General features: G+C 49.0%; 1 protein-coding gene across 6 annotated transcripts in view; it reads right to left on the reverse strand.

Moving 5' to 3' along the window:
- Positions 1–22,194, reverse strand: part of LPP (LIM domain containing preferred translocation partner in lipoma) — a 558,558-nt gene that overhangs the window by 294,916 nt on the left and 241,448 nt on the right. For all 6 annotated transcript variants that reach the window (XM_075938236.2, XM_075938238.2, XM_075938235.2 and 3 more), the window contains one exon: positions 1,136–1,337. In XM_075938236.2, coding sequence (XP_075794351.2) covers positions 1,136–1,328 — 193 coding nt within the window. In that variant the 5' untranslated portion in view covers positions 1,329–1,337. The remainder of the gene's footprint in view (positions 1–1,135; positions 1,338–22,194) is intronic.

Below are 22,194 nucleotides of genomic sequence, written 5' to 3' on the forward strand. Positions count from 1 at the left end.
CCTCCCCTGTGCTACAGAACTTTGGTGCTGTTTGATCTTTATCTATCCTCTCCTCCCCCTCAAATCCCAGGAGCCACGTGGTACAAACCACATGAGCAAAGGAATTAACTCCCTCGCCTCCAGTTGGGGACCATTCCACCCCAGCTATGGAGGGGACACTCCAGCCCAGCTGGTCTGGAATGTCGTCCCCCCCAAGCTGGAGTGCCCCCCCCCACTTCCTCTTTAATCAGTTAACTGGTTTAACATCACATTTAACCAGTTAACCAATTAAATGGGATTTTACATCCCTAGTAGGTACACGCCAAATAAGTGAACACCTTGAAAGGACAGGCCTTAGAAAGGTAAGAAAATAAAATGGGGCCAGATTTTTTTTTTAATAACATGGGGTTAGCTGGAAGGAACAGGTTCAAAAGATATCGTGTGATTTTCATTTGAACTGCTATGTAACAGGGTGACCTCAAAACCCCAGTCAGTTCTCTAGAGCATACAGCATAGATAGGCGCTAATTCCCCTAACTCAAATATACACCGTGGCTACGTCTAGACTGGCATAATTTTCCGGAAATGCTTTTAACGGAAAACTTTTCCGTTAAAAGCATTTTCAGAAAAGAGCATCTAGATTGGCACGGACACTTTTCTGCAAGAGCACTTTTTGCGGAAAAGCATTCGTGCCAATCTAGACGTGCTTTTGCGCAAAAAAGCCCCGATCGCCATTTTAGCCATCCGGGCTTTTTTGCGCAAAACAGCACTATGCTGTCTACACTGGCCCTCTTGCGCAAATGATTTCCGCAAGAGGGCTCTTGCCTGAACGGCAGCAGCACAGTATTTCCGCAAAAACACTGACGATCTTACATGAGCTCGTCAGTGTTCTTGCGGAAATTCAAGCGGCCAGTGTAGACAGCTGACAAGTTTTTCAGCAAAAGCAGATGATTTTGCGGAAAAGCTTGCCAGTCTAGACACAACCCATGGGTGAAATTCACTCCCCGCCATGAGCAGACACTCACACAAGTGCCGGCCTCAGTGGTGGAAGGCAGCGTGCTGGTTCACTGCACGAGGATCCCTTTCACGCCTTTGCGTTCTGTACAGATTGCACGAGGACCCTGCCTGCCGCCACACTGTTTCAAAGGATTTCTTACCGTCGCTCCCCGGTGGCTTGTACGGGTTGTACTTTGGCTTTGGAGCAACCACGGGGGCAAACTTCTTCGGCGTCTGCTGCGTGGACACAGAAATGCTGGGGGTCCCAAACGCGTGGGTGGTCTCCATCCTGGCCGTGACATGGCCGACGGGTTCGGTGGCGTTCTTTGGCGGCAGCCATGAAGGGTGAGACATGGTTCAGATCTGGGGAAGGATGAGGAAAAACAACACCACCATGGACATTAGGTTTTTAGACTGGAAATAAAAGTTGTAAAATACAAACACACAAAAACTCGGGGGGCGGGGGGGGGAGGTTTCTCTTTATTACATGGCATACGAACTTGTTTATCCCTACGACAGTATGTCAGAGGTGGCGGCTTTGAGGAGTAAGACTGAGCTGCTTTTCCCACCTCCCCCATTACTCTTACAGATAGGCCCTTTCTCCAAAGGGAGGGAGATCAAAGCAGAGACATGCTGGCAGGAGAGGAACTCGTTCCACCTCCCCTTTGAGCTTCAAACAAGGCTTCTCAGCATGTTTCCGATTCCACAGCCTGTTCATATCTCAGCCTCCACAGCCAGGCTGTCAAGGAGGGGACCACCAGGAGCCTTGAGGCGGATGATTTCTCCGCTGTGAAGGACGGCAGGGTGACCCTATGGAAAATCCCCATGCGCCTCAGTAAGATGAGGGTCACACTGCCCTGCCTTTGCAAGGCTGCTCTGAGGGCGGGAGGTGCTCCCAGACGATGGGGAAGAGCGCCAGAACCGAGCAACGGGGCTTCTGAAAACTCTACCTCACACGCCTCATTCCCAAATGCAAAGGTCCCTCGGGCACTGAGGTACCACAGTCCCACTGACTTTCAAGGAAGCATCTGAGGTCAAATTTTTAAAAGGCAACTGATTGGGGATGCCTCCATTTCTGGACAGCCAACCCAAGACACTGTAAACCGGGGTGGGGAACCTGCGGCCCCTGGCTTTCTTAGATCTGGCCCCTGAGGCTCAACGCTCCCTCCCCCCAGTACTGGGGAGCCTATCAGTATACTCCTGCAGGACTGGGGCCCACAACTTCTACTAAACTGGGCTCCCCGTAGCTCTGGTGTGTGAGGGGAATGGGGCCCACGTCACTTTGGAGAATTTGGGGGTTGGTTTGGGGATTTTTTTGCTTCTCACTTGCGTGCAGCCGACAGATTTTTCTGTATCTCAGCAGCGTCAGACCCAAAACAGGTTCCCCAGCCCTTCTTTAAACCCACCAACTCCTCCCCAGAACATGGAACGAAATTCCCCATTCCACTCAGAGCCGCTCACAATCTGATTTTCCCCGGGAAAAGGTGCCACACACCCCGGCAAATCTGAGCTCAGCATCCATGCCAACCACTGAGGTGAGCTCCAGGCACGTCCCTGAATCAAAACCAGGAGTCATGGGGCACCTCAGAGACTGAGAGATTTACCCGAGGAAGCGGCTTTCACCCACGAAAGCGGACGCCCTAATAAATCTGTTCGTCTCTAAGCTGCCACCGGCCTGCTCGGTTCTTTTGCCGACTCAGCTTAACCCGGTCACCCCTCGGCGACATTTCACTGAATGAGTAATAGTGACAAAAGTGATTTTTTTTTGGCCCGCTGGAGTTGTATGCAAACTGCATTTTTTTAATAGCTCACCAATAGGCCGATGCAGGACTTCACAAGGGGATGCAGAAATCAGCGGTGAAAGAATTGAGACACTCTAGCGGGGGGGAGGGAAGAAGGGCGGAGTACGGCAGGAGGGAGGATGTGACAGAGGGAGACGAGGACCAGACAAGGGAATGCAGACAAGGGAGCACTGGGATTAGTGGAGAGGCGGGACCTGAGAACTGCGGGGGAGCCGAGGCGCTGAAGGCAGAAAGCACAAATCTGACGCAGGAGAGGAGTTGGCGTAGGGACTGGACGAGGGGGCGAGGGCGTAGAAATGGAAAACGAGGGATCCTGCTCGATCGGGACTGTCCAGGCCACACCCCAAGCAGCTGTACACTAGGGACGTGAATGGGTAACCGGTTACTCGGCAAGCATCACCCCAACCGGTTAACCGTTACCTGGGAGCAGCCCCCTGGCCATGGCCCACGCAGGCAGAGGGCTGATCCAGCCCGGAGGGGCAGCTGGCTTCCTGCCTGCAAGGGCGGGGAGGGAGCAGCCTTGCGTGGGGCCGGAAGCAGCAGCCAGGGGCGGTATGCAAGGAATGACCCTGCCAGCGCTCAGCCTGCACAGGCTCACGGGCTGGGAATCGGCAGCCTCACGCAGGGCCAGAAGTTGTAGCGGGGCAGGGAACAGACTCCCAGTCCCCTGCCCGTGCCCACCGAATCAGTTAACTGGTTAAACTTACCGTTTAACCAGTGAACTAATTAAACCACTCTGCGTCATGTCCCTCCTTCCGCGCAACCAACCATCGGATCCCTGTAGCCCTCCACTACACCCGCCCGGGAGAAACGAATCACCCTCAGCCTCTCACCAACCCACACGTGAGGACTTGGTGGACTGAAGACCTGCTTCAGCTGGCCACTAATGTCACCAGCGTGGTCACCGGTTCCTCCTGAAAAGCGACGCTGCAGCTGACATCTGCTGTCTGCCTGTCGATGCTTCTGCAAGCAAATCACTTTCTATTTGCCGCTTTCCCTTCCGAGAGTCCCTCCTGACACACCGGAATAAACCAAACCATCCCAGTCCATATTCTGTCTCCAGTCACCCCCATCAGCGAGACCCTCTCTCCTCGAATTCCCCCCAGAAACTCCCCCGTGGCCGGCATGTCAAATGCAAACTCCTAGCTCTCGCGTATAGGGAACTACAAAACTCTGCCTAAGCCTGTATCTAACTTCCTCCTACCTCCGTGTCCCCTCTCAGATACGCACAGGCCTTTTATTCTGACAGCAATGCGCCAATTATTTACTTCTGCGTGCCTGAGGCTGCGTCTTCTCCTGTGGTGTTTTCCATCCTTAAAATGCCCTTGGCAAGGACTGTCTGCCAGACCACTATCTTCTCCTCATTCACCTCCCTCCGAAAACCCTATTTCTCCCATCAGTGCTAAGGCTGGATGGGACCATTATGAGCATCTACCTCTTGGGTAACACAGGCCATAAAATCTCACCCGATAATTGGGGCATCAAGCCATAGCTTGTATTCAACCTCAAGAAGAGACTCGACTTATTAAAATGATGAATCCACCGTATCTCTAGGCAAGTTCTTCCAACAGTTAATTACCCTCACAAAAATACACCTTGTAACTAGCCTGAATTTGTCTAGCTTCAGTCAGTGAATCTCGTGATGCTGTTTACAGCGGAATTAAAGCATTGTCTCCTACCAGAAATCTCTTCCCTGTGTAAGTATGTGTAGACTACAGCCGAAGCACCTCAAACGTCTCTTGGATCAACGGAATAGACAGAGCACCTTGAGTGCCTCGCTCTACAGGAGGTTTTCCAGACCCTAAATGATTCTGGTTGCTCTTTTCTGCAACCGTTCTAAGTTTACAACTTCCTTTGTGAAGTGGGGATGCTGGAACTCGCCACGCCACGCCACACCACGCCACACCATGCCACGCCACGCCACGAAAGACAATTAAGAACACTGCAAACCAGAAAGTACAGCCAATAAGCTGGTGCTTGGTTACAGGGCCAGCTGTCTCTCGAGTGGCCCCTCGTGGCCCAGCGTCACTCTGAGGCACCCTGTCTCTGTCGCGTTGGGACTGCAATGGGCCACCGAGGCTAGGGAGTGGGTCACATGAGTGACCCCCCCTCATCTCAGCGGGCTGCAAGATAGTCGTCACCAAGATGGTCGTTTTGCTCGCTACGCTGGCATCCCTCGAATTTGCAGGATGAGCGACAGAACCGCGGCAGCGCTGTGACTGGCTGCAAAGGGAACGCCCGGCTCTCACAACGTTGAGTGCAATCCGCGTGCCCCTCCCGTCCCGTGTGCTAACCATCAGAGCATGTCAATTTAGTAACACCAGTGGGGGGAAAAACCCATGAACAGCAACCTGCATCATCTGGCAACCCTGCACGTAAGCAACTGTAAACAGAGGGGCTCGTGGGCTAGAACCCTGATGGATGGCAGGTTGCCCACCACGGCTTTCGGGACTTCCTGGACAAACTGCTCATCCCCAGACCAAGGGTAATATGAAAGATTTCCCCCATGGGGTTCAGTTTATTTAGTCATTACACAGTCTGACCCTCCAAGAGCCATCCCCAGTTCAGCCTCTCTTCCCCTCTCTTCCCCCCAAAGTAGAGAGTCCCCCACCTTCCTGGGGCTGGAGCCCAATTCAGCCACCACCCCCAGGCTTCAGCTCCGCCTTCTGACTCTGACTTCCAAACTCCTCTGCGTCAGGGTCCTCCACCTGCCTTGGCAGGTTACAGCTCCCATCCCTCCTAGCTGGGGCACGCTCCCCTGTTCTCAAGGGTCTGCCCTGCAGGAGATTTTCCTCACTCTGCAGTCTCTGCTAGGCCTTCCTCCCTCCCTCCCCCAGGTTCCCGCTGCTCCTTCTAGTGCAATACCTTGAGCTCACCCCGGTGGCCTCTACGGCAATCAGGGTCCAGTAGCCTAGTCCCGTTAGCTCTGAATTATAGAATCCTAGAACTGGACGGGCCCTCAAGAGGTCATCAAGTCCAGTCCCCTGCCCTCACGGCAGGACCAAGCACTGTCTAGATCATCCCTGACAGGTGTCTGTCCAGCCTGCTCTTACATATCTCCAGTGATGGAGATTCCACCACCACCCTAGGCAATTTATTCCGGTGTTTAACCACCCCGGCAGTTAGGAAGTTTTGCCGAATGCCCAACCTAAACCTCCTTTGATGCAGTTTAAGCCCATTGCTGCTTGTCCTAGCCTCAGACGCTAAGGAGAACAATTTTTCTCCCTCCTCCTTGTCACACCCTTTTAGGTACTTGAAAACCGCTATCATGACCCCTTTCAGTCTTCTCTTTTCCAAACTGAACACACCCACTTCTTTCAATCTTCCCTCAGAGCTCATGTCTTCTAGACACATACTCATTTTTGTTGATCTTCTCTAGACCTTCTCCAATTTCTCCACAACATTCCTGAAATGTGGTGCCCAGAAGCCACCTTGTCACAGGCACTGAGGACACAAACCAGCTTGTAGCAGTGCTCTGGGAAGTTTTGAGTTCCCTATCTTGAAGCATTAGCTGTCACACCATTGCGGAAGGTGGGGAAGTCAGATTGGACGGGCCAACAGTCACGGTCAAGATGGCACTCATGGTAAGTACTAACGGCAAATAACGTTACGAGGAATGTGGGCAATCGAGCTGTGTGGACAAGGAAACTAATTGGCCCCTGTCTTGTCATTCAAACCATCTTAAAGCCATAATTCAGAGAATTCTAGCTACAAAAGAATGTCACACAACAGGGAACTGGAATTCATCAATCTCAAGACGAGGCCGCATTATCTAGAGGCGTCTGTCCAGGTATACCAAACAGAATAATAAGAAACAACAAAAGCCCGATAAGGTCTGTTTTGCTTTTAATTACTGGATGCCATTCACCGCTGAAAGAAAGCAAAGGGCTAACACGAAGAGGCTCTAAACTCAATTTACCCTTAGATCAGATAAGCAAGGGAAGGATAAAGTACCAATCTGCCGCCACTTAAAAGCGTCCGCGTGTTCGTCTCCTGTGGAATGGAGACAGGCTGACTCTACTGTAATGAGACTCAACCCAAAGAAATCTAATTTTTACCTCCCCTTTTGCAACGGACCAAACGCTGCTTGGGAGCGGATGGAGCAGCGGGGGGTGTAACAGAGGGACGGATTTGCCCCTCAACTGAGAGCACGTTTATGGAAGTCACGGGTGGCGTCTCATGGGTGGAAAGGTTTTGTGTAAACCCGTGTATGTTTCTACACAGCCAGCTCCTTCCTTCGTCTGTGTTCTCATCTCTCCTTCTCCACTCAGGCCCAGGCAGAGGTGGAGTGGCCCCGTGCTCCCGGAAGGGGCGGAGTCTCGAGATGAAGGACGTGGCCAGGGCAGCCAGACCTCAGTGCCAGCTGGAGCACACAGCATGGTGCTTCGGCGGCGACTTAAAGGGCCCAGAGCTTCCGGCCACCCGGCCTCAGGGCAACTGAATCGCCAGGCCCCCTTTGCCCCTCCCTCCCCCATCACCGAGTCCACTAGGGTTGCCAGGTGGTTTCAACAAAAATACCGGACACACTTGACATGACATCACCATCTACATCACATCACCATCTACATCACCATCTACATCACATCTGAGTTAGAAAATACTGGACATTTCTATTTTCTCAATTTATTTCCCAAACAGAAAGCTCAAATACTGGACTGTCCAGTTCAAACCCAAACACCTGGCAACCCTAGGGTCCACCCATGCCTCTGACTATCACTTCGGCCTTAAAGGCCACCAACAACATGGAAGCAGAACCTCCCAACATCTCACTTACTACGTGGCTTCAGACACACCTGTAATGGTCTATAGCCTTACAATGGTTTGGCTGGACTGTGACGTAAGAACACAAGAACGGCCACGCTGGGTCAGACCAAAGGTCTCTCCAGCCCAGTGTCCTGTCTGTCCACAGTGGCCAATGCCAGGTGCCGCAGAGGGAGTGAACACAACAGGGAGTCATTGCGTGATCCCTCCCCTGTCATCCATCTCCAGACAAACAGACAGGGGTCGCCATTCCTACCCACCCTGGCTAACAGCCATTGATGGACCTAACCTCCATGAATCTATCTAGCTCTTTTTTGAACCCTGTTAAAGTCTTGGCCTTCACCACATCCTCTGGCCATGTGTCCTACTTGCATTTTAAGCTCCTAAGGGCAGGAGCTGCCTTTACTGGCAGACTCCAGAGGGAACAGGAAAACCTCACTGGGGCTCTGCTCTGCTAGCATCCAGGGATGGAACCCTGCCTAGACATGTCCCTGCTGGCTCAGCTAACGCTCCCAGCAGTGCAGGCCTTCACCCTTGCCTGCTCTCTTAAGTGCTGGCAGCCTCGTGGAAGCTGCCCTACTTGCAGGGGAGCTAGGGCAGCAGGGAATCACCCACACACGCTTCCTAGCCCCTGTGAAAGCAACTATACAAGAAGAGGCATATTCTACCCTTACACCCTCTTCCAAAAAAACAACGCGGAATCCTGTGGCACATTAGGCCTGGTCTACAGTAGACCAGGCATGTTGGCTTTAGGTTCTCCATCCAGCTGGGCAAAATGCATAGCTAGAGTCGGCTTACCTTAAGCCGAGTCGAAGCAGCGTCTACACTGCGGGAGGCCGATGGGAGCACAAGCTCCGATCGTCTTCCCTTACTCCTTACAGAATGAGTCGTACAGGACGCCGGTGGGGGCTGCCCTCAGCATTCGATTTGGGGGGTCTACACTAGACCCGCTAAACCGAACACTTGAAGACCAACCTCCGGAGGGTTGATCTTCTCCATAGTGTAGACATGCCCTTGAAAACTAACAGATCATCTGTTAGTCTCTAAAGTGCCACCGGACTCCCTGTTGTTTTTGCAGACATGGACTAATCTGGCTTTCCCTCGGAGATGTATCCCTCTTCCAAATCATTCATGTAAACCAGTGGATCCCAACCTGTGGTCCACGGATCCCTGGTGGTCTATGACGGTACTGTAGAAAGTTTAAAAATAAAGATTAGTCCCACTGCAGTGGGCGTGATCATTACTTTCCTTTCCTTTTTCTTTCCATACTTTTCTTTTCCTTTTCTTTTTTTTTTCTTCCCCCGGGAGGGGAGGGTCCGTTCGAAAAAGTTGGAAACCACTGATGTAAACAACTCCTGGCATCAAGCCACATGAACGCCTCTCCCTACACAATACAGTGCCATGATGTGTTACTCTTTATTTACAGGCCTGTCATCAGTCCGTAGAATGGGATTCCTGTTGAAGCCAATTTGAGCTTGTTTTTCATTTGAGATGGCAAGAGTTGCTAGTTCTAAATCCAGCTCTACTTTTGGTCCCCCCTTTCCACTAATGCCACCATTCTGCCCAAAGCAGAAATCAAGACCAACCAGGGAGATTTCTTCTTTACAAATGCTGAAAGCAGCTTGTCTCTCCTGGACTTTTTTCTCTAGACATTGAGTTTATTTCTTCATGTGTGGCTGGCGAACTCGAGGAGTGGGGCTTTTTTATTTCTCATGGCGTCCAAACAGGGTGATAATGTCAAAATTCCCACCTCATTTGGGGGTTTTAACCAACCCTTGGAAATGTCGTGGTTACTTGGAAAAGCACTGTGAGAACTCTCCTGTGAACGGTTTCACACATGGTATTTATCCTCGCCAACCTCACCTCAAGGAACTGCCATTTGAAAAACCAAAACAGGATCCCTTTTGAAGTCCTTCATCAGCGTTGCGGCGCGCAATGAATGTCACTGATGTTTCTGTGAAGGATCCCGGTTCAAATATAGTTAGACTCTGCCGGGGTCCATGTTTAATCCTCTCTCGGTAATTTCTAGGTCAAGTTTGCAAGTTAACAGCTCAAAAAACTGCCCGTGTCCAAATGAAAATGGGGATTTTTTCCTGTGCCCCTCACTCATCACAGCAGCAACAAGGATTCTGCAAGAAGATCAGTGGTTCCCAAAGTGTGGTCCGAAGACCACTAGTGGTCTGTGAACACCTTGCAGCTGGCTGCCGCTCCCCCTCCCCCTGGCTGGAGGCTTTCTGCACTGCTCCCATTGGCCCGAATCACAGCCAATGGGAGAAGCATGGGTAATGCCTGGGAACAGGAGGCGGCACAGAGCCAGGTAAGCATCTCCCATGCTCCTCTGCACCCACATCCTCCTCATGCACCTCCCTCACACTGAGACCCCACATCTCCAACTTGCCCCTGCATCCTCCCTCCCAGACCCCCACCCCGAGCCCTCTCCTGCACCCTACCTCCTAATCAGACTCCCTCACCCTACCTCACGTTCCCTACCTCACCCACTAATGTGGGTAAAAAGTCATAGAAGATACATATGGGGCAGACCTGTCCATTATCTAACCTGTCTTCCTGCATTGTTGTTTTATAGACACTTTGGAGACATGGTATGTAAGACACTGACTTAATACTACAATGATTTTACCCAAAAGTCCCCCTGATATCCCTATTCTGACACACAATCAAAACTCTCCTTCCCTGAGTTTCTATCCACAGCTTTGTACTAACCTGGAAAAAAAAATTCTTCCCCCTCCTTCCCGTTAACGATATTAATAGTTTGGAGGGCTGCACAGGGACTTTTTGGATGCAACAGCTGCTGCAAACACACAACAACGCTGAAGAGAAAAGTCTTCCTTTGGGCAAGCCCGTCACATCGCCGTGTCAGAACACACTGGGCTTTGAAAACCCAATAAATTGAACTTGACTGACCCGCCGGCACGGAAACCAAACCAAGTGCCGACTCCCGAGAGACAGAGAGATCTAGCTAATCTAATCTGTCGCTAATGAATGTGTCACCGCTCTGCTGACGCCTGACTTCTGCTGTACAAGACAATCCCGAACACGCCCAGCCACAATCATATGGAATAAGATGTTTAGCTGAGGCCTCAACCTCGGGGGATCATTAAAAATCCCACGGCAATTGCTGCAAAGTGGACTGACCAAATGTCGTGGCCTAATTCAGAGGTACCAAAATTGGATCGGGAGGGAGCACGCCGCTCCAAGAAAGCCAGATTTCTTCCTGTGGTTTAAGCATCTTCTACTGACACTAGGGATGTGTAAGTGTAACCGTGTACACTGGGCTTATTGGTTAACATTCATGCTTACATCCAGGCTCCCAGTACATGTGGGGAGCTGGCTTAAAAGACGGCTTCTGGTGCGCACCGGCTCCTGGGGAGCCGTCTGCCACCCCGCATGTAAGCGTGGAACTGCTGAAATTTTCAGCGGTTCCACGGTTACTTAATTAAACGGATTTTAACATTCCTACCTGACATCTTTACTTCCCACTATTGGGAGAGCATGGCTGAGACCAGAGAAGTTGGAGGTGCCATCCAAATAGCTTAATTTATAAAATGAGAGTGAATTATGCTAATATGGCAAGTAAAGCAGGGGCAGCCAGATGAAAAGACCTTGTTATGGGAACCATTGCACAAATGCAGTGTATTTGGATTATGTGTTTTCAAGCTCAACTAGCACCTCATTATTTATGGACGGTGGGTGAAGGCACAGCTGGGAGAAGGCAAGCCTCGGCCCCGCCCCTTCCACCTGAGGACCCGCCCCTTAAGCAAACTTCCCTCAACCTTGGAGCCAAGCCCCACTCAACACCAGCCCAATCCTTCCTGACCAATTGGAGGTCTGGGTCTGCCACGCCATGGCCCCAGCTTTCCCGGGCAACCAGGGAGCCAGCCTACCATGCCACAGCCCCACTGTTGCAAAAAAAACAAACAAACCAGATTCTGGGACGCATGAACAGGAGTGCTGAGAGCAAGACATGAGAAGTCATTCTTCCGCTCTACTCTGCACTGATTAGGCCTATGCTGGAGTATTGGGTCTAGTTCTGGGCACCATGTATCAAGAAAGATGTGGAGAAATTGGAGAAGGTCCAGAGAAGAACAACAAAAATGATTAAAAGTCTAGAAAACATGAGCTATGAGGGAAGACTGAAAGAATTGGGCTTGTTTAGTTTGGAAAAGAGAAGACTGAGAGGGAACACGATAGCGGTTTTCAAGTAACTAAAAGGCTGTTACAAGGAGGAGGGAGAAAAAAAAATTGTTCTCCTTGGCCTCTGAGGATAGAACAAGCAGCAATGGGCTTAAATTGCAGCACGGGAGGTTTAGGTTGGACATTAGGAAAAATGTCCTGTCAGGGTGGTTAAACAAATTGCCCAAGGGGGTTATGGAATCTCCATCACTGGAGATATTTAAGAGCAGGATGGGCAGACACCTATCAGGGATGGTACTGCGTCCTGCCATGAAGGCAGAGGACTGGACCCGATGACCTCTCGAGGCCCCTTCCGGTTCTGTGATTCTGTGAAAGAGGGAGCTGATAGCAGGCAGATGCCGAAGAATATGATGAAAACCTAAAGGAAAGAAACACTTAGGCACCATGGTTCAGAGACTCCTCTTCACAAAGATATCTGACAACAGGAGATTTATTACCAAGGGGAACGTGTTCTCCAACCTCCACCCCACAACACAAAAGGAAAGACCTATGAGTCATCAAAAGTCCCTTCCTTGTTTAGGCCACTGACGCCCATGGCTGGTGTCAGCTGCACGGACAAATGTGATTTTTTTTAATGTAACAAACACAAAATACAGCCTCGGGGCAAAGACCTTCATGCGTCAAAGCTGCTGAGCCATATTGGGATGATGGTTCTTTTAATAAAGATCGTCTGTTGCAGAAGCATAGGAAAATGGGCGAAGGTGAATGAATACACTTCAGAAAAAAGGACCGAGATGCCACAGGTCAGATGTAAACTCCTGCAGCCTATATTATTTTCTATAGACACAGACTACAGGTTCCACTACAACTGTGACAACAACACAAGCTTGAGGGTTGAATTCCAGGTTCTTTCCTGGCTCCGCGGCTGTCTTCCTGCGTTGCCATTTACCTAAGTCTATCCCCATCTCTGTCTTAGGAATGCCAACACTCTTGTGAGTTTTTAAGCTACCCCATTCAGGCATGGGAGCACAGGGGAACCTCTCCGAGGCAGGGGAAACCTCTCTAGTTCAGAATTCTCTGGTCCAGAAACATCTGTGGTCCGGCATGATTTCAGTTAGCCTGATGTCCACTTTTCACAGGTGTGGCCAAGTTTCCCGTGGTCTCATAATGCTTGTTTATAGCCTCCAGTCCTGGCTCTCATGGTCTGTGGCGTGATTTAGCTCTAATTTACCCCTCAATGTCCTCAAACAGCCCAGCAAGTGGTGGAAGTGTTGGTAATGCTGATAGATAATACAGCCGCTCCCCGAGTTACGAACGAGTTACGGACCAACACTTGGTCCGTAACTCGAAGTGTTCGTAACTTGGATCCCATAGAGTTACATGGCGACCGCACTGTTCGTAAGCGCAGATTGCCGTTCATAACTTGGATCTGCATTTACGACCGCTTTGGTTGTAAGTGCGGATGGTCGTAAGTGGAGGTGGTCGTAACTCGGGGAGCGGCTGTACTGACCTCCCGTGGTCCGGAAAATTCTCTATTTCGAAATCAGTCAGGTCCCAAGGGTGCCGGACTAAAGAGGTTCAACCTGTCTAGCATATTCAGGCAATGGTGTAGAGGTATGCTGTGTTATGAAACTTGGCAGCTGGACCGAGTTACTGATGTTCTTCTCCCCTCCAGAAGCTTCCCATCACAGAGTAGAGTTCTTGAATAATGAAAGAATGCAGGTGTGAGCTATCTATGCAATCTTTTAAAAACAACAGTCAGGAGCTGGAATAGAAACAGAACAGCTGCTATGCTGGTTGCTGATCTCTTGTTCTGGCATATCCCAAAGCTGATCACCTTCGGGGTGTGCTAGAAAATTCATCATGTTCACAACTCCTTGCCAGAGGGCGTTGTGAAGGCCAGGACTTCAACAGGGTCAAAAAAGAACTAGATCGATTCATGGAGGCTAGGTCCAACAGCACAGGTGGAATGGTGTCCCTAGTCTCTGTTTGGCAGGGAATGGGTGACAAAAGAGGGACCACTTGATGATTCCCGGTTCTTTTCACTCGCTCTCGTATTGGCCACGGTGGGCAGACAGGACACTGGGCTAGATGGGCCTTTGGTCTGACCCAGTGTGGCCATCCTTATGTTCTCTGCAACTTTTCAAAATGGGCATGGGAGAAGGAAGCTGTAAGCCTGGGGAACAGGAAGGGAGCGTGAGCTTGTGAGCCGTGTCAAGTACCAACGGGGGCGCTAGTGGATTGTACAGCTGCATTTTAGTTAGGTCTGGCTCTTAGCTATGTTCTATTTTTCAGTTCCATCCAGATCACGACAGCACACCTAGTGTGTGTCAATCTAACTAAATGAATTCACTGCCCAGCACGCAGGTAGCTCCCGTACGTTCTTGACGGGTCAAAGCCAACCCCCGCACATCCGTGTGTGCAAAACACGCCGCTATCTCGGTGCTCTCTGCAAATACAGTATTGACTCTTCCAAAACAATACGATTACTAATATCTGACAGTTCTGTGGGGCGTTTCAACCCCCAAAGAGCCGTCAGTGCTTCATGAATGACTGTACATATGGTCAGGTCCCATATCGCCATCAAAAGGGCAGACAATTGCTGACAATTTTTCAAAATGGGGCCTTGATTTCAAGTGTCCAGCCTGAGGCCTCTTCAGGCCTGAGGTGCACAAGTCCTAGGCATCCGCCATTTTGACTGGGCAGACTCTGTGTAAAACCGGCCCTATCTCAGACATCCCATTGGAAAATGTCACCCCTGGCAAAGCAGGATAACTAGGGGACATGGGAGCAAGACAGAACCCTTTGAACAGGACACTGAGTGTAGAAAGTACTATGCAATCTTTAGTACGTACTCAAAGGGAACAGGTCTCAATTCTTGAGGTTGCCTGAGGAAAACTCAGAGACCACAGAAAGTGTCCACTTCAGAAATACACGGGTTAAGGTGACCCAGCCTGGATTTAAAACCGGTGACTTCAGAATGTCGAGGTGTATCCATTACTTCAGCCATGACATCTTATTTATGCTTTGCAAAGGGACACCATTGAGTTAGTCAGAGAGCTAGCCCAAAAAATGGGATAGACATTTTTCAAAGCCATTGTTGTTCTGCAAGTTACACAAAGGAATGATTTCCTGCTCGCATAAATTTTTTATGATTTTTTTTTTTAATAAAAATGTTTAGATTTTTCGAACTGGCCTTTTCAGTTGCCTCTTTTCCATCCATTCTCCCCTCTTGTCTTTTGCCCCTTTTGTCACTGAAAAGAAAGGAAGAAAGATAGGAAAACACCTACAACACTGATAAGTGTCTAATTTTTTTTCTGTGTTCATCAAAAATGCAAATTTAAAAAAAAAAGAAAAATTCTGATTTTGAAAGAAGTTCCATTTTTTCAACAACAAAATGTTCACAACTTTCACCCGCTGCCGCTAGCAGATGTATAAAGAAACTTACAGGCTGAACCTCTCTAGTCTGGCACTATCTGGTCCGGCAACCTCCGTGGTCCGGCATGATGTTAGCTAGCTGGATGTCCACTTATCTTGGGCGTGGACAAGTCCCATAAAGTTTGTTTACAGCCACCAGTCCTGGCGTTCAGTGTTCTGTGCTGTTATTTAGCTCTAATTTGCCCCTAAATGGCTAAGAGCCCAGCAAGAAGTGGAAGGGTTGATAACGCTGCTAGACAATATTGACCTTCTGTGGTTTGACAAATTCTTTGGTTCGGCACCAGTTAGAAGTACCCGACTAGAGAGATTCAATCTGTAATAAGGAGGGAATTTTTCCAGAGATGCTAAAAGAAGTCTCGCCTTCTTCAGTATGCTTTAGATCCATTTTTTTCTCCCTCAAAAATAATTGAACTGCCAATGCCAAGACAAGTGTCAGAGTAGTCTGGAGCCGACAGTCCACCCAAAGCAGAGGTCTCAGCTGTCCCTTTGTGCGCAGGCAATAAAAATAAAGGTAAGGCAGCTCACAGATTATTTGCCGGCTGTCTGGATCAGGCTACCTTTAGATGGCAGGGCATACGACTTCCCAAAGGAGAACCAATGCCAAAGCGACGAGGAGTCCTGTGGCACCTTATAGACTAACTGAAGTGTAGGAGCATAAGCTTTCGTGGGCAAAGACCCACTTCGTCAGATGCATCTGACGAAGTGGGTCTTTGCCCACGAAAGCTTATGCTCCTACACTTCAGTTAGTCTATAAGGTGCCACAGGACTCCTCATCGCTTTTGCAGATTCAGACTAACACGGCTACCCCTCTGATACTCAATGCCAAAGGTAGCTCAATTTTTTAAGGCTAGCAACTGCCAAGCCACTGCCAGGGACTAGCTTTAGTTTGAACGGTTAGCCACCTAGGCCTCTAGATTCTGCTACAGCAATCCACTGCTCTACTCAGTTTCCAATTGCTGCTGAACTAGCAGCTCAAAATGGTGCCAAAAAGTTGCTTAATCATGCACAAAGCAAAACACCCCCCGTGCCACTTTGGTGCAGCATCATTTGCACAGGGAGCGTACAGAGAGGAAATAGATGAATTAAAGAAACCAGAAGCCACTCGCACGGATCAATACTTCCAGGCATCTTCTTTTGTGTCTCATCTCACTCCGACTTGTGGTTTCAACATCTGATTTGCATTTGGTCCCCAGCCTGCCATTTGATGGTTCTGCTTAACAGATGCGAACTTATTTAGTCACAAAGCCCGCGCTTTTGACTGCCTCTTTGTAGAACAGATGGGCTCTTTTATTTTTTTCCCTTTAGCAACATTCAGATAATGATCAAACACTGCACTTAGGTTTGCCCACGAATTGCATATGAGAAGGAACAACAGACAAACAGAGACGCGATCTTGTAATAACTCTTAGTAGCAGTCGGATCACGCAATCACCGCAAGCAACCTGATGTGATGGCAGCTAATAGACAACTCCAGGCTATGATACATGAGGGTACATCTACACAGCAGTGTTATTTCGGAATAGCATCATAGTGCACGTCTACCCTGCAAGCCTTTATTTCAAAATAATGTCGAGCTGGAGGATTTCTTACTCAGACTCCTGTAACCCTCATTTTACAAGGAGGAAGGGAAGTCGGAGGAGTGTTCTCCCTTTCATTTCCTGCTGTGTAGACAGCGCCAAATGCTGAATTAAACGATTTCGACTTCAGCTACGCAATTGACATCGCTCAAGTTGCATACCTTGATTCGACTTATAGCCCTGGGCTGTGTCTAGACTGGCAAGTTTTTCCGCAAAATCATTTGATTTTGCGGAAAAACTTGCCAGCTGCCTACACTGGCCGCTTGAATTTCCGCAAGAACACTGACGATCTCATGTAAGATCGTCAGTGTTCTCGCGGAAATACTGTGCTGCTCCCGTTCAGGCAAAAGCCCTCTTGCGCAAATCATTTGCGCAAGAGGGCCAGTGTAAACAGCACAGTACTGTTTTCCGCAAAAAAGCCCCGATGGCGAAAATGACGATCGGGGCTTTTTTGCGGAAAACTGTGTAGATTGGCCACGGACGCTTTTCCGCAAAAAGTGCTTTTGCGGAAAAGCGTCCTGCTAATCTAGACGTGATTTTTCCGAAAATGCTTTTAACGGAAAAGTTTTCCGTTAAAAGCATTTTCGGAAAATCATGCCAGTGTAGACGTAGCCCTGCTGTGTGGACATGCCCCTAATGGGCTACAAAGTTCCAAACATCTGTTGTACCATGCAAGCAAGGTAGTAACAAACTTCAACAGGACTTTAGTTACCAAAGGTGAAACCTCTTTACAAAGCTGCTGCTGCTCCCCTCTGTAGCTTTCACTCAGCCCCGGGCCCATCTCTTTCCCCCTCTGTCCTGTTTCTTGTGCTTCCAGACTTCCAACAGCCCCTGCTCCTAGTTCTAATAATTATAAGCTGCATCTAAAACAGCACAATATCTCTGTTGGGGTTCTGACCCACAGGATTCATGGTTGAAAGCTGTGAACATCCAATAGCTCCTAGGTAGCACAAGCAAGGGCCATGGCACAGGGGTTGGGCATTTCAGTAAGAGCTGGGTACTTGTGTGGCCTTGACAACTGAGCCACGACACAAGCAATAATGAATCTCTCTTCACAAACTTCCCTTTGGAAGGTGGGAAATAGCATCATTATCCCTGAAACCCAGAGAAACCCAGCCCCAGATGTTGCAAAGTGGCATTTTCAAACAAGAAGTTGGCATTTTAGGGGTCTCTGCCCTCTTGACTTTAAATGAGATGTCGGCTCCTAAGAGTTAAGTCACTTTTGAAAATCAGACTTAGGGGTTAAAATGCCGTGTGAAGCAAGGCCTAAAAACTTTTAAAAATGGGGGCCTAAGTGACGTGCCTAAGGTCAGACAGGAAGCTAGTGGCAGAGGAAGAAACTGAACCCAACCTCCCAAGTCCCAGTACCTTAACCACAAGCACATTCTGTGCTATACCTGTTCTGGGGCTGGCCACAGGAGTTTGTTTTCCAGAAGATCCAGACTGCCACCTGGTCTAAATTCACTTTCATTTATTTTTTTAAAAGAAGTTCTGTTTAAAAAGTAGACCTGACTGGAGGACAGAATCCAGAGCTTGTTTCCATATGTTTTTACGGCAGTGCTTACTGGTTGTCTGTGTCTGAGCTTCTGAAGTGGAGGAGGGAATGCCCGAGAAGTTCACTCATTTGCACACTGAATGAGGGATTTATTATAGAGCCAAGAAAGAGAAATATCAAACAAAACCTTGGAAGGGGAACCTTTTGGGGGAGGAGCAGTCGTTGGTATAACAATACAGGTTGAACCTCTCTAGTCCGGCATTCTCTGGTCCAGCAACATGGAATCATAGAGTACTAGGACTGGAAGGGACCTTGCGAGGTCATCGAGTCCAGTCCCCTGCCCTCATGGCAGGACCAAGTACTGTCTAGACCATCCCTGATAGACATTTATCCAACCTGCTCTTAAATATCTTCAGAGATGGAGATTCCACAACCTCCCTGGGCAATTTATTTCAGTGTTTCACCACCCTGACAGGTGGGTACTTTTTCCTAACATCCAATGTGGTCCGGGATGATTTCAATGTGCTGGCTGTCCACTTATGGGTATGGCCAACTTTCCTGCAGTCCCATAAAGTTTGTTTACAGCCCCCAGTCCTGGCTCTCTGTGTTCTGAGCTGTAATTTAGCTCCACTTTACCCCTCACGGTCTTCTCAGAGCCCAGCAAGCCGTGGAAGTGTTGGTAAGGCTGCTAGACAATATTGACCTTTCGTGGTTTGGCAAAGTCTTTGTTCGGCACCAGTCAGGTCCCGAGGGGGACGAACTAGAGAGGTTCAACATATATTTGACCTCTCCTTAACCACAAACATGGAGGATTCAACACAATGTTCCTTCATCGTTCTCAAGAGCTGAAGAGACATGAGGTCAGACAGAAAGCAAAAACAAGGGAACACACCCTGAGAATACTACTATTGGTAACAGCACGACAGCCTTCAGTGGCTGTATTGAAGCAACGTTCTTAGACAGTAGCTAATGCAATATAGGCAAGAATGGCCAGAGATGGACCCTCAATCTACATAAGAGGTCCGACCCCATCAGCTCTTCAAAGCTGAGGACTCCAGCTCAAATGGAATTCCCCAGGCAAAAGTCGTCCCGTGCAAGTCCCTTCTTATGATCAGATTGCGCATTTGCAAGAGCCAGCAAAACCCAAAACAATCCCAGACAGTAAACTGGCAGACCGCAGGCAGGAAAGTATGCTCCAAGAGGAGGGAATTTCAGGACCTGCAGACGACACTCAGGTCTTTGTCAGGCTAACACTTCATGGTGCAAAGCACCCCCGACTTTTTGAAAGCCTAGGCCATTCTCCAGGCACAGCACTGAGGGCTTCTGTGAAATTTTCACCGCAGAAAATGACTGTGCCAGCATCTAGGACAACTTTACAGCAGAGGTGTAGCGAGGGTGTAATACGCCCGGGGCAAAGGCAAAATTTGCGCCTAGCTCCCTGCATGCGGCGGGTCCCTGAACCTAGGGCATGGCTGAGTCCCTGGGAGGAGGGGGGGAGCTTGTACCCCATCTTCCCGCACCCCCTCCAGTTTGGGGCCGGGCCCCCGCGCACACTAGCCCGCCAGCAGAGATGAGGAGGGTCAGGCTGTAGGAAGAGAGGCGGGGAGGAGGCTCCAGCCAGCAGTGGCAGGCGGAGGAGGGGCAGGCAAACTGAGGGATGACAGGGGGAGCGGAGGGGGACTATATTGGTGCCCCCGTAGTGTGGCGCCCTGGGGCAACTGCCCCCCCTCGCCTTCCTTCATGATGCCACTGCTTTACAGAGCCCCACTAGACCCAAAATCTTGCAGCACAATCTGGGGATGGATTGCACGATATAATATGTCACCCATTTATGTAGCTTTGGTTAGATTAAAAAAAAATAGGGGGGAAAGGGAGACTGTTCACAGACACAAGTTCAGCACTCAGCTTCCAAAGACTGCCACCTAACTCCACTCTGGAAAAATCCCTCCAGTAAATAATCGAGACATTCTCTAGAAAAACATGGTAAAACTTGCATTTTCACTACCTGTTCTACAAGGGCAACCTAGGCACACCTCACTGTACCTCACTGTACCTCACTGTCTAAAATTGAGGAACATATTCACCCACTTCTGCATCGACAGGTGAAAAGAGCTTCATGAGCACAATGTATTCACGAGGGAAAGGAATTTCAAATGTGACATACATAGAAAAGAGCAGCGTCCCCTGTAATCTGAGCACTTGGGCGGCTTCCCAGAAGAGATTCACATACCACCCAGCTAATTGGCAGATCACCCACCGCTAGCCACAGTCAGCAACACCTAGTTCTGTTGGTGGTGCACATCTGCATATGCCTCGGTGCATAAAATAAAATTTATTCTGCACATAGATGGAAAAACTGAGAGGGAACATTGGAAGAGAGGCCAAACAAGAAGGCAAGAGAACAAGTTATTCCAGCTGACAAAGGCACATGATTCATAGTTAGCATTGTGGTAGGGATCTGCGGCTCTTCCTAAGCCCATCATAAATTGCTCTGAAAAAAAAAATATGCAAACATTAAAGCCCAGGTCCTTATATGGAAGGAAGTGGTCAGAGACCTGGCTGATATACAAAGGGATTTTTTTGGTATCTTTGAATGACAGCGCTTTGATTTTATGACCTACAGCTGGCTGGACAATTCAAAGCTGTTTCGCTAAAGAATTCACTTGGACAATTTTATGGCTGTGTCAGTTAAGAATTGTTTTTAAATGCTAATCGGCCCTGATCGTATTAGCCCTCCTTTGGTTCCTCCCCACTGAATGTGCGCACATGCTACACAGAGGCAAACGCCGGGGTCAGATAAGCAGCATCAATTACAACTACAGCTGCTGAACAAAAACTAATCTTTCCCCCCCCCCCCCCCCTCTCCCCAGCCACTGTACTCAAAATCTCTGGCTCCCACCAGCAAGCCCATTGGTGGAAAAGGGGGAATCCATTTAATTCCCAGCCTGATACAAGTCAGACGCTGCTACCCTCATCTCCAGTAAGAAACAACATAATGCTCCATTGAGAGGTACCGTGTAAATGCATCAATTAAGCATTAACACAAGCTCCTGATAATTACCTCAGTATTATCCCATTTTCCAGAAGGATAAGTAGCAGCCCAGAATGGGTAAGTGACTAAGATAAATTCATGCAGCGAAGTCAGTAACAGAGACTCAATCACAGAATCGTAAGGAACCTCAAACGGCCATTCTAGTCCAGGCCCCTGCACTCGTGGCAAGACTAAGTATTATCTAGGCAAGGGATCAGCAACCTTTCCAAAGTGGCATGCCAAGATTTAACCTTCCTGCCCTTGGCTCTCTCCACTGAACGCCCCATGGACCACCTGGGTCAATGCAAACCTTTCTGCGGACTACCAATGGAAACTCATCGTTAATTGCATAATTAAACCCTGAGCCATTTTGCTAGTGCCACTCCTGAGGTTTTAAACAAACGAAAGGAAGTTTTTCTTCATGCAGTGTACAGTCAACCTGTGGAACTCCTTGCCAGAGGATATTGTAAAGACTAGGACTTTAACGCAGTTCAAAAAAGAGCTAGATCAATTCATGGAGGTGGCTATTAGCCAGGCTGGGTAGGAATGGTGTTCCCAGCCTCTGTTTGTCTGGAAATGGAAGACAGGAGAGGGATCGCATGAGGATTACCTGTTGTGTCCACTCCCTCTGGGGCACCTGGTATTGGTCACTGTCAGGAGACAAGGTACTGAGCAAGATGGACCTTTGGTCTGACCCAGTATGGCCGCTCTTATGTTCTCTATTTGCGTTTATGACCAGATTTTCAAAGGAGACCATCAATCAACAACTCCCAATGAAGTCAATGTATAAAGTTGGTTGAAGAAAGGGTTGTTTTTTCCCCACTGATAGTTTCAACCAATATTTTTAAATGGTTTTATCTGAATTCCCCATGGCAAATTTTGACTTTTCAGGGGGGAAAATGAAAAGTTCCTGCCATACATTGAAGAATGTTTATTCAGCCTTACCGTCATGTCTCTCATGAGA

Source organism: Pelodiscus sinensis, chromosome 10, assembly GCF_052426305.1.
Source record: "Pelodiscus sinensis isolate ZL-2025 chromosome 10, ASM5242630v1, whole genome shotgun sequence".
Lineage (NCBI taxonomy): Eukaryota > Metazoa > Chordata > Testudines > Trionychidae > Pelodiscus > Pelodiscus sinensis.